Source organism: Sceloporus occidentalis, unplaced genomic scaffold (genome assembly GCF_023333645.1).
Source record: "Sceloporus occidentalis isolate IW3139 unplaced genomic scaffold, rSceOcc1.0.p SCAF_199, whole genome shotgun sequence".
NCBI classification, from domain to species: domain Eukaryota; kingdom Metazoa; phylum Chordata; class Lepidosauria; order Squamata; family Phrynosomatidae; genus Sceloporus; species Sceloporus occidentalis.
In genome coordinates this window covers 1,363,733-1,376,599 of record NW_028317179.1, presented here as the reverse complement: position 1 = coordinate 1,376,599, position 12,867 = coordinate 1,363,733, and the positions used below count along the sequence as shown (strand labels likewise).

Sequence of the window (12,867 nt, the reverse complement as noted above, 5' to 3'; positions counted from 1 at the left end):
TAGTAATATGGAGTTTGACGAAGTTTGTAGATGTTTCTTTCATAGCTTTCTGTAGACCTCAAACACGTGAGTCTACGTGGGCTTAGACAGCTGCCGTAACGTAAAACTGTAACCTGTGTACCCTAATAGGGATTCCTTACTTTGTAAGAAAATAGTATCTTTATATCCTTGCTTTGCAATTGGTGGCCCAAAGTAGCCAATCACTGGGCAGGAAAGCCTTTCCGTGCAGCATGCGCCTGCAGCGGGGTGTCTTTCTAGACCCCCTGGAAATCTTGCACCGAACAACGTGGAGCTGGCTGGAGACGAGCATCTCGCTCATATGCAGTCTTCAACAGGGATATGGCGGCGTCTCAAGCAGAATGCATAGATCAAAATTCTATGTATTTGCATGTAAATAATGCAATTGGCAAGTAACACTCATCTTCCGTATGTATAGGAAGGCTTTAGACCCTTAAGGACAATGGGCGGTCCCTAAACCCATTGAAAACAATGCATTTTGAGCCCGTACATGTACGGCCTTTGTCATTAAGGGGTTAATGTATAACGGACATGTTTGTATCTATCTGTGATTGGCAAATTAGTCCATTCTTTTTAAAATGAAAATATTTGTCAGATGCGGAAAAACTTCTTCTGTTTGGAATTTTGTGTATTTTGTGTTTCTGCTGTAACTTTCTTTCACGACCCGTATGCTGACTCGGTGGTTTATTTTATTTACAGGTGGCGGTAAAAATTATCGATAAAACCCAACTTAATCCTACAAGTCTACAAAAGGTAAGACGTGAGACCGTGCCGCCGTGTGTGAAAAGTGCATTTTTACTTGGGGTTATCTCTTATATACACGTGCGGGGCGTGGGTATGGGGTGTACAGGAATGGGGGGGAGACGGCGGAGGTCGGGTGAGTGCTTATTGATTAGGAACGGGTAGGTTACTTGTCCGTGTCTCTGTAAGGCACCCGTCACCAGCAGACCCCTGCCCTCCTATGACTACAGGGACCGCTTATTTACAGTCTTCCCCCCCCACCCCCATTTACCTCCTATCCTGAAGGGCATTGCAGGGACCTCCGATGCTTCCCTGGGGGTCCGCGCAGCGCACTGCCACAGACCCCAGTCAGACACCTCCGGGCCACTCCAAAGACACCAGAGAAAAGTAGCGGCTTCGGCAAAAAAGGTACAGGCAGGCGCAGCTGGTTTTGGCTCTTAAAGGGACATACGTCTAATTAATCATGTTGATCAGGCATCCTCTTAGAGGTGTGGAAAGGCTTGGCCCAGGATTTTGTTGCCTTTCACCAGCATTATTGCCCGTTTGATTCTCTCCGGTTCTGACTTCGGACCTCCCGTCGTGTATGGTGTGTTTGACCTCGGCTCGCCCGACTATCCTGTTTGCCTCCTAGCTGGTTCCTACTGCTATACCCGTTCCACATGGACGATCCATTTACCCTAAATGTAGCGCCAAACCCAAAACAGCAGGGGTGGGATGGCCCAAACAGGATTCTGCAGATTAACCTCTCTTAGCTCTGTGTGTCCTTTCTGGCCAAACTCGTTCTCGGCTATCATTGAAACCTCTATGGGGCTGTAAAGCGTTAAGGAATTGGGGGATATCTTATTTCTTCCCGGTATATAAAGGGTTAAAGCAGTGCTACAGTCTCATCGTTATAATAAGACAGACTTGGGTAACTGAGTAGCGCAGCCATGGAAGAGCTCAGTAAAGGCTTTATAAAGCTAAATTAGCAAACCCCCCCCCCCCCTTCCTTGTTCACACCGCTATCTAGGGCTCGAGTCCGAGCGGAACGGGCCTGTAACAGCTTCTGGGTTTGATTTACTCTTTGGAGCTGAATATAAATTAACGTTTTTAGAATCCAGAACAGAAATGGTTACGTCACGGGTTGTCGCGATCCACGGCGTAACCTTTTCTGTTACGGATTCTAAAAATAAATGCTTTTTGGAAAAATTACAAAACGCGGATGTGGCCCCCCAGTTGCACATTCCAGTTGTTTTAATCCCCCCCCCCCCCAACCATATGTTCTGGTTTAGTGCATTCGTTTCACAGACACCTTAATTCTGTGTTCTTTTTTTTTTTAATTATTATTATTCCTGAACTAAAACCACATCCGATTCCTGAATGTTCTATTTATAGCTTTGGCTTTAACCCCTCCTTGACCGTCTAAACCCACGCAGACCTCACCCCCCTCCAGCATTGTCTGGATTTGACCTATACCGTTGTGCTTTGAACTATACCGTTGTGCTTTATGTAAGTCGGATCCGTGCAAACGAATGCAAACTACGCCCAAGTAATCGATTACATTAATAACAAAAAAATTGTATTAGTGAGCAAATTGTTCAGTGCGTTCCTAGTGATTTATCGGTTCCTTCCTGCTGTGTATACATTCTGGCCGCTTTTACTTTATTGGTTTATAAAAACCATCGTTGTGTCGTATACCGCAAACTATTTGGATGGGGGGGGGGTTTAAGCCGTGAGCATAACCAGGCTTCGCGTCCTTAATGTGTGATTATCTCGTTATTTCTGTCGGACAGAGAGGGACGCTTTTGTTTTAGATCTTGTGATTAGAGCCGTCCTATCCCGCTCTCCGTGTCTATGGAGGATCTGCCCGCTCGACGCAGACGTCCATAGTGTAAATGTCCCTTTGATTCACGTTCCGTGCGGTGCGTTCTCTGCCGGGTATCGGTTTGTGACTCCTCTGTGACTCCGGTCCAAACGCATCTCTATTATACGAGGACGGAGCCGCCACGGGGGAATTACAGATAATCCGGAGCAGGAGCTGCGTCCGCCTGTGATTTACGAACCTACGATGACACAACTCTGGTTTTGTGGTACTTTGAAGTAACCCTCAGATCACAGGGAACTACATGTTGTCAGATGTAGGGGAGGGTATAATCGCCCTGTTGTGCATGACTGCGGAATATGATGGCGCTATATAAATCAATAAATTAAATAAATGTTAAATTAAAATGTTTTGTGGGCATAATTAGCACCTTACTCGATTTTAAGGTAAACTTTGGATCTTAATGGGGGGCCCCTATAGGTCCTATTGCTCTCACTCTCTCTCTCTCTCACTGCCACTCACACTCTCTCACACACTGTGTCAATGTCTTCCTTCTCCGCTTTCAGATTCCGTGTCCTGTCTTCTTTTCCGAGGCTCTGCTTCCTCTCTTGGCTCTTGTTCTTCTTTCTTCTCCCCCGGTCGCTGCTCTATTATCCAGGTACTTCTGCAAAAGGGCGGGGCCACTGCACTCACCCTCTCCCCCAATTGGAGGAACGGGGTGTCCCCATAATGTGTGCACCGTGACTCCGCCCTTTTGCAGAAGTACTCCAAGAGGCCAGAAGATTGCAGATGGATTTGTGAAGAAAGAAGTGGGGTATTTTTTTTTTTTTTTTGTCCTCTGATGAATCTTTCTGAAAAATAACCTCTTATCGACCAAATACAATAATTGCCCCTTTTTCCCCCTGAATATTTGTTGGGTCAGTCGACAAATGCAACAAAAGCCCGGTTGCAGGGACTGTCCTGACATATTCCAGACTGTTGGCGCCCATTGATTTATTTGGATGAGAATTTTAAAATTCATTATTTAGAAACGGAGTCCGTATTTTGTGTGAATGTGCGCGGGATCGGGCCGAGTCAGGGTTTTTGGTGTATTATGAGATTTTTCTCGCGTTTTCTCCGTGTTGCTGCTGCAAGGAATCAGCTGCCTTTTTTTTTTTTTTTTTTTAAAAGGCTAATAAAATAAAGGAAGCGTTCTGCATCCTGATGATAAATTATTCAGCGCGGTCTCTTAATTCCATTAGCCAAAGCTCGGTATTGAACGGGGGTCTAGAATAGGTCTAAACGAGCGCTCGGGGGGCCGTGCTGTCTGCTGCGCGCGCCGTATCGTGCAGTGGTCCTGTGCTGAACAATGTTACCAGTCAGCAGTCTTTTGGGTCATAAAATGATAAACGGGTAACCCTTTGAGGGCCAGATTGGTGGGTCTGCCAAGACTTGAACGTCCCTCGATGAGCTTTAATGCTCGCTCTTTAGGAGCGGCGGTCCCTCTGTCCTCCCCTGATTCCCTCTTTTCTAGAAGCTCGGAATGTTTGCTGGGTTTGAGGGCATCGCAGGGGTCCACAGCCCTAAACGTATCAATGATGGCCATAGAAACCACGGGAATGAAGTCTGTAAAATAAAATACATTGCTCTTCTTGCTGGGCCTGGACTGGGCCATCTGGCAAACAGGACAAACTGACCACGCATATGGGCCGCTCTTCATCCGCAGTTCAAGCCCTTCTTTACTCCGGCCATCATATGGTCTTTAATGTATATGATAGCCGTGCGGTCCCTTTAAACTTTCAGAAATGTCAGTGCATAAAGAGGGAGGGCAGCTGCTGCAGGAGGGCTGCATCTTCTAGGTTAGGGGGGATTTCTCTATAATGCGCTATAATGTTTACATCCTTGTAGCAGGACCCTTTGGTGGCTGGAACGCTTTCCTTTAGAGCGTGTTTAGTTGACGGCTCCCCGGTTGGGTATGATAAAGCCACCGTTGGTTTGGAGCGCGACCCAGAAAGATTAATCCGCACTCCGGTTACGGCTGCCACCCGACTCTCCTTAATTCTAACCCGGCTGACGGCGATGTGATTTATTAAAGGAAGCCAAGATTGTCGCATTCGTCATCCTGTCCTTCAGGTGACATTGTAATGCCGGCTCCGTTGGCATTAACACACTCTGCCGCTTACCGCTGAGCGGAAATATAGGTTTTTTTTCCGTGTTTGGTTATTTTAGTTGTGTGTAAAATTACCGTGTTACACGCAAACCATTCAGTATGCGGTTTCCTCTAAGCCAGGGGCGTCCAACCTGCGGCCCTCCAGCTGCTGCAGGACTACATCTCCCATCCTCCACAGCCAGCCCCTTAGCTGAAAGAGCATTATGGGAGATGTAGTCCTGCAGCAGCTGGAGGACCGCACGTTGGACGCCCCTGCTCTAAGATAAGCAGTTTTGTGATTGGGGGGGGGGCTGGGGTCACCGTTGCCCCCTGGCTGCTCTTATTAAGACATTCTGGGTCAGTACCAGAACTTTTTTTTTTTTTTGGACATTTCAGTTTAGGTTCAACAAGGATTTCATGCAGCGTTTACGTATTGTCTGGATCCTTTTCATGTTCTTATGACGGGATCTCTCTTTCTACGTAGCCTCCTTTTTCCGGCTCTCCCTTGTTTTATACCAAAGGGAATCCTAAAGAACGCTTTGTTTTTGTTATTTTTTGATACGGTACTGTTATTTAAGAAAGCTGTGGACTATGCCTTGCTACCATCACTCTCAGGCAGCCAAGAGTGGCGGGCGAAGCAATATATTGCCATATAGTATGACGGAATCCCCAATATTTATTGATTGTATTTTTTTTGCTTTTTTATAATGGTATTCACTGGGTAGGCGCTGAATTCTCATTTTCTTTTATGTATTTATTGGTCATTATTATTGTAGCGGCAACCCTGGAATCTGAATGTTTATGCCTTTTTATGCTTTTTTTAGGTTGGGCGCTCCACCTTTCTGGTTCTTCTTTTTTTTTTTTTCTGTGTAAGAAAATTAGATTGTGGCCCGTGGTAAATCTACAGGACATTAATCTCCTTTTTGAAATAAATGGGTTTCTGGTAAAATAATCTACCTTTTATGATCTTGAGTTTACGTTGCCATGGTTACTCCGCTAACTACCCTCGCCTCTTTGAAAATATCTATTTTATCCTGCCAGTCGTTCATGGCGCCGGTACGTCTTAAACAAAATGCTACATTCAGTTGTATAGTAAGCGGCGGGCCTTGTTTCCTAGGCTTCAGGACTAAGGGGTCTGAATATGTTTGGCCTGGAGGGGAGAGGGACGTTTAAATCCATAATCCGTAGTACTTTAAGAGGAGGAGATCTAAAACTAGAGGGTCAAAGGCTTAGAGGTAATGTGAGAACATTTTACTTTACAGAGAGGGTGGTAGATAAGTGGAACAGCCTCCCAGCAGAAATGGTAGAGGGTAATACAGTAAGGGGATTTAAACACGCATGGGATCGGCCTACGGCTCCTGAATGTAAGACGAGATCAACGACTGATTAAGGTTTGAGTCTTTACAGCAGGAGAAACGGGCGACTAGACGGGGGCCGAATGGGGCCGATCTGCTGTCAAATTCTATGTTTCTATGTGTGCGGGGCATTCCTGATAATTATTGTGAATGTATGCGTTCCGGCGGTTAGATCTGGCTTCCTGATGAAAGCTTTCATTTGAACCCCCCCCCCCAATACAACATCGCTGCTTTACAATAAACAAGCACCCATTGGCATCTATTGTGAGAATTAATGCTAAAGTTACATTTTTTTCCCCCCCTTAGATTTCATCAAAAAGCAACCGTTTCCTACTCATATCCCCAAACTCAGAAACTATCCCTGTTCCCTTTGTAATTTTTTGGTGCCCCCCCAGTTTAAGAGATAAAGGGGATTGTCCAAGATCAGGCCCCCGGGGATCTTACCTGCGTTTTTATTACCTCCTTTAATGAGGTCACTCCGTGTTTTTGTTTAGTAGAAAATCAATGGGGAACTTGGACGTTCCTCTCAACCCGAAGATGGGGTTGAGAATCATTTTTATGGCGGCACTAAAGCCGATAACCGCGCTTTTTTATCTTTATGAAAGACAGACTTTGATTCCGGGCTTCAAAATCCTTCTGCAAACCCCAATTACTGAAACTTACGGTCATTTATGGCCCGTAGTCTGAGGTCGTTCTAGACTGACCATTCGCTTTTAGCCCGAATTCTAGTAAGAAGCGGTGATTTTATTAACCGGGGTAATTTTCTTTCAGATAATAATAATAATAATTATTATTATATCTATTATGTGTTACCTATTTTGTATTATAATTATGTATTGATTATAAAATATATATATAATTTTTTTTACTGTGGCGTGAAAATTTTCTGTTCTCACTTTTTAAGAGACTGAGGATAAAAGACCTACATTTATTGTACACATTTTCTATAATCTGATCATATACCTGTTATATCGGCGTTATAAAGGCGTGCTTTCACCCAATTGCAGCCTTTTCTGTTTCCAAGCCGTTGCTTTATGGTGCTTTTCCTTCACCCGGTAAATATTATAATATATGTGTGTAATAAATATATATATATATATATATATATATATATATCTGTGTGTGTGTGTGTGTGTATACCATAAATTCTCACAATTTACCCCTTTTCCAAGTGTCATGAAAGGGGGGTACATATTATACCCGAGTGAAAATGCGTTTGTTGCAGGATCTCTCCAAGAGCGCGATTGTGCATCGTTAACCCCTTCAGTGTTGAGATGTTGTCATTGTGACATAGAAGGGGTTAATGCTTGTGTCTTTAGTACCCCACAGGCATGTGGCGACCGGATGGGCCAAATCCTGCCAGTTTTGGTGTTCTCTACATTAGGCTAGACTCAAGGATTTATTCTATGTTCCAGAATCGTCAACAATACCCGAATAGTACGATAACTTAATGGAGTTCGCTTTGCCCAATTTCACCGCTGCAGGGTTAAACAGAACCCTTGCGTGATTGGCGTTGATGATCAACGCGCAATGTATAGATGCATTGTCTATAGCGGGGCAGCGCGCATGCTTTAAGATTCTAAAATTGGACTCTCTGTAGGCGTAACGGCTTTTATTAGCGCCGCGGAGCGCGTAGGGCACGGCCAGCTTGCTCAAGGAGACTCGGAAGCATTCGGATCCAGCTAGTCCTCGGTCTAATTTTAGGCTGGAGAGAGGTTTTGTGACCTACAAAGGATCCGATCACTCAGAGGATGCCGAATCGCCCCCCCCCCCCCCCTTCTGTGTTCTATATTATACCCCCGCTCCGAGCAGCTGCGTAGTATATATACCCGCATGGCTCCTATAGGAATGACGGAAGGCGAACGTTCAGCCTATGCAATTACCCAGCAGGGCCGCTGCGCTTACTAACCGGCGTGGATGTGTCAGCCGTTCCCCGCGCACGTGGCATTTAAACGCTGGCGTGCGGCTAGGAGTCTGTATGTAGCCGTCCTCGCGTTAAGGAGTAGGTGCTGTAAGGCGCAGAAGATCTATGGAATTTTTTGTTGGCGCTATATAAATAAATTTCATTTTGGGACGGGACCGGGGGAGGGAGTGACTTGAGTTTTAAGTCAATAATAATAATAATTTGGGGAAATAAAACGTTTAAAAATTTAAAAAAAGGTCATGGGTTCTCATTGGTGGCCTGATTGGTCAGCAGACCTTTTGAGTGTTTTATTCTCACGCATTTTCTTAATGGCCAATCATTATCCCTTTTAGAGCGCTTACTATTATTATTAATATTTTTATGAATAAGTTCCTCCATTCAGTGTCTGTAAACTCTGATTCTCCCTTTTAATAGGTTTTGGACATGTTGGAAGAGATGAGCGCTAGCACATCACTGATTGAACTATACTTTATACAGGGCCGGGGGAACCCTTCCAGCTGGGGAAGCTCTTTATAATGGATAGTGTAATGAATGTATCTGCGTCTCCGGGAATCCCCTCCGTCAGACTCCCCTCTTACTCGCTAAAATCCTAACGCTCTACCCTCCTAATAGCAACAGCCGAGATTCTGAAAGCTCTTCTCTGTTCTTCTCTGATCTCCAATCTGCCGTCACATCATCCCGACCCAAGCAGCTCCTCTCCTTCCATCTCGTGCCCCTTTTACCTCCTAATAGAGTGTAAGCTCTTGAGCAGAGTCCGCTTCTCCTTTACTAATGGTGGTGGCGTCTATTTTAACGTTTCATTTTCACTCTCCCTCTAAATGACGGAGCGGGGTCCCCATCTTTCCATTGAATAAACAAATAAATCATTTATTAAAGAAAGTAAGGATATATTTTAAACTGTATTTGTATGTTTTGAGCTTGCTTTCTGGGAAAAAAAAGTCTTTCCGGGGGTTGTTAGTAAAGATACCCTACTATTCAAAAGTTTGGGGTCACTCGGCTGTTTTCATGGAAAGAACCCAGGCGTGATGGGAGTGATAAAGGGCCATTGGAATACAGGAGTGATGGGAGTGATAAAGGGCCATTGGAACCCAGGAGTGATGGGAGTGATAAAGGGCCATTGAAACCCAGGCGTGATGGGAGTGATAAAGGGCCATTGGAATACAGGAGTGATAGGAGTGATAAAGGGCCATTGGAATACAGGAGTGATGGGAGTGATAAAGGGCCATTGGAACCCAGGAGTGATGGGAGTGATAAAGGGCCATTGAAACCCAGGCGTGATGGGAGTGATAAAGGGCCATTGGAACACAGGAATGATGGGAGTGATAAAGGGCCATTGGAACACAGGAGTGATGGGAGTGATAAAGGGCCATTGGAACACAGGAGTGATGGGAGTGATAAAGGGCCATTGGAACCCAGGAGTGATGGGAGTGATAAAGGGCCATTGAAACCCAGGCGTGATGGGAGTGATAAAGGGCCATTGGAATACAGGAGTGATAGGAGTGATAAAGGGCCATTGGAATACAGGAGTGATGGGAGTGATAAAGGGCCATTGGAACCCAGGAGTGATGGGAGTGATAAAGGGCCATTGAAACCCAGGCGTGATGGGAGTGATAAAGGGCCATTGGAACACAGGAATGATGGGAGTGATAAAGGGCCATTGGAACACAGGAGTGATGGGAGTGATAAAGGGCCATTGGAACACAGGAGTGATGGGAGTGATAAAGGGCCATTGGAACACAGGAGTGATGCAGTGGTAAAGGGCCATTGGAACACTGGAGTGATGGGAGTGATAAAGGACCATTGGAACACGGGAATGATGGGAGTGATAAAGGGCCATTGGAACACGGGAGTGATGGGAGTGATAAAGGGCCATTGGAACACGGGAGTGATGGGAGTGATAAAGGGCCTCTGTACAGCTATGAAGAGATTCCATTAAAAATCGGACGTTTCCAGCTACCATAACATTTAGAACATTAACCCCGTCTGCGCGGGATTTCTGATCCATTTCATGATATTTTAATGGACACAATTTGCTTTTCTTTCAAAAACGTTTTATGTATTTTTCTGGATAAATACTCATCATAAACGGTATCTTTTATTTTGGGGACCGCTTTTAGAACATAGTTTGAATCTCATTATTATAGCATTTTATAGCCCAGATTTAATTACAAACTGAATTAGCCTTCTGTTAATTAAAAGGTATTTCCTCCTGGGGGTTACTTCAGTTTGCAGAATCTTATTAAATCTATTAGGCATTTTTAAAGAGGTAAAGTTTTAAAGGGAAGGTTTAATGTCCCAGACACCCTCCAGGAAAAAAAAATGGCCCTTTATCACTCCCATCACTCCCGGGTTCCAATGGCCCTTTATCACTCCCATCACTCCTGTGTTCAAATGGCCCTTTATCACTCCCGTGTTCCAATGGCCCTTTATCACTCCCATCACTCCTGTGTTCCAATGGCCCTTTATCACTCTCATCACTCCTGTGTTCCAATGGCACGTTGAGTTCGCTGATCCAAGTTTGTTTAAAAGGCTAATTGATGGTTAGAAACCCTTTTGTAGTTATGTTACAGCTGGAAATGTCCTTGTTCTCCATGGAAACAGCTGAGTGACCCCAGACTATTGAACAGTTTTGTGTGTGTGTGTGTGTGTGTGTGTGTGTGTGTGTGTGTATATATATGTATATCTATCCCTTTTGTGATTACAAAAGTTCTATTGTTTTTATTTATAAGAAGTTTGTTCCTTTGAGCAGATCCTGTTTCCGTGAGTTGAAATTATGTGCTGCACTACTTACACCAAGTTGACCCATTGTACAGCGCTGTAGAATATGGTGCCGCTATATAATTCGTTAAGTAAGTTCGCGTAACCGATGGCTTTTTAAAAGAAATCTGTTAACCCTTCATGGTTCAGCTAGCGTCAAATATGCTGTCTTTTCTCCATGGCTTTGTGAAGAACGGAAAATGTTGTCATTATTAACATTGCTATTTTAATGGAGTTGATAGATTGAAGCCGACACTCGCGCAGGCACTAATTAATAGATACGTGCACTACTTTCTTCTTTTTCTACTTTGTTGCAATTCATTTGAAGCCAGCGGAGCGTTAATAAAGTGGAATTTCTAAGAATTGTAAGTGGCGTGTAGAGGCATGAGCTAAACCCGGGGATTATATACATTATACTGTCTCTCACAGAACGGGGGATTCTGTGTATATATAAATATAGATATATAGATAGATATGTGCCTTTTCTAAACGGCTAGGACTTAAGCTTAGAAGACCTTTTCTAACGTGTTTACTATCCTGCCTCTTGGTCAATAATGCTGCCACCTAGTGGTGATTGTGTGTATATGTTTGTGTGTGTATGTAATATGTGTGTGTGTGTGTGTGTGTGTGTGTGTGTATATATATAATGTGTGTGTTCGTCCAGATTGATCTTGCACTCGTATATCTGAGGGCATTAATCCTGGGTTATAGGGAAGAAGGAAACTACGTATGGCGTTAACCCCTTTGTGTAAAGATGAAGCGTATGCCTGCCGACTTCCATCTAAAATCACCTTTCAGGAGCCAATACTGCTCTTAACGTGCCCTTAACGTGTGCGTGTAACGGGGGTTTGGAGACAGCGATCGGTGGACACATCGGTATTAAACTTTTTTTAATGTCTTTCTTGCTGTGCGATAATCTTGGGAATCGCTTAATTCTGTATCATAATTGATGATATTAATAATATCAGAAGAGGACGACGCGTTCCATGAAATCGACGGTCATTTTCTGGGCTCTGTTCTTTATACGGTGACCCGGAAAGGCTGCCGGCTCTCCGATGGGCTTTTATTTATCGCTGGGTCATGGAGTTCCCTCTAGGGGTTAGGACTTTAAGAAGAAGCGATGTACAATCAGGACCTAAAGTGTTCTGCAGTCCGTTTAACCCCTTCAAGACATGGGTTTCAGGACAACCCATTGCCCTTAAGGGGTTAAAAGGTCATCTGCAACGTCGCAATGTCCTCCAGCCGCTTCTCCGCCATTTTTGGGGGGGGGGGGAAGCTTCTGTTAGCGGAGTCTTTGGGAAAGTAACCCGTTGGATGAACCCTTAATATATATTTTTTATTTTATGTTTTTAGTTAATTTAGGAAATCTAAAATCAGAAATGGAAGGGATGTCCCGGAAAAATACAGCGGGATTCTCTAAACCCTTGTTGTTCACATGTCAAGAAAAACAGGCAACGTTAACCCTTTGCTTCTCTTTTAACAGTTATTCCGTGAAGTCAGAATAATGAAGATTTTAAATCACCCAAATATCGGTGAGTGTTCTTCGCTTTATATAGCAACATAGCCTCTACCACCTCTGCTGGGAGGGTGTTCTGATTACATACCGTCCTCTGAGTTTAACCTTCTGATAGGTTTACCAGGTATAGATTTTTGTTTGCCTACAACTAAGCATGATGGGATTTGTCGTCCACGGGCCGCTGGGAGCCGCATGTAAGCTGCTATATGTACACGTGGCTCGTCTTACGTCATCTATAAGTCTCTTTTCTCTCTTTCAGTAAAACTCTTCGAGGTCATCGAGACAGAGAAGACCTTATACCTAATAATGGAATATGCTAGCGGGGGTAAGTACACTGAATTTGTTTGGTATAAATGCAAATCTCATCCTTCTCAGCCAGCAGCTGCCTGCATTCATTCAAATACAATAGGTATTTAGTCCAGCTGGCTTATTAAGACCAAGCCATTCTATTGTTTCCCAGGGTCAGCGTGTTTAGTAGATCGGTGCTCAGATAACAGATACAAACGGCTAATATGCGACCGCCTGAAAACATTATATTATGGGGCGAAAATAGAAGGGTTATAAAAAAAAAATTAACATTTTTAGCTTTTGAAGGATGCATTTTTCATTAAATTATGTGAACTGGTG

At 44.1% G+C, this 12,867-nt stretch overlaps 1 protein-coding gene across 1 annotated transcript in view; it reads left to right on the top strand.

Annotated features, from left to right (window-relative positions):
• LOC149278173 (serine/threonine-protein kinase MARK1-like) overlaps positions 1 to 12,867 on the top strand; it is a 47,537-nt gene that overhangs the window by 16,069 nt on the left and 18,601 nt on the right. The window contains exons 3-5 of the mRNA XM_089502249.1: positions 718 to 771; positions 12,208 to 12,256; positions 12,500 to 12,565. Of these exons, the coding sequence (XP_089358375.1) occupies positions 718 to 771; positions 12,208 to 12,256; positions 12,500 to 12,565 (169 nt within the window). The remainder of the gene's footprint in view (positions 1 to 717; positions 772 to 12,207; positions 12,257 to 12,499; positions 12,566 to 12,867) is intronic.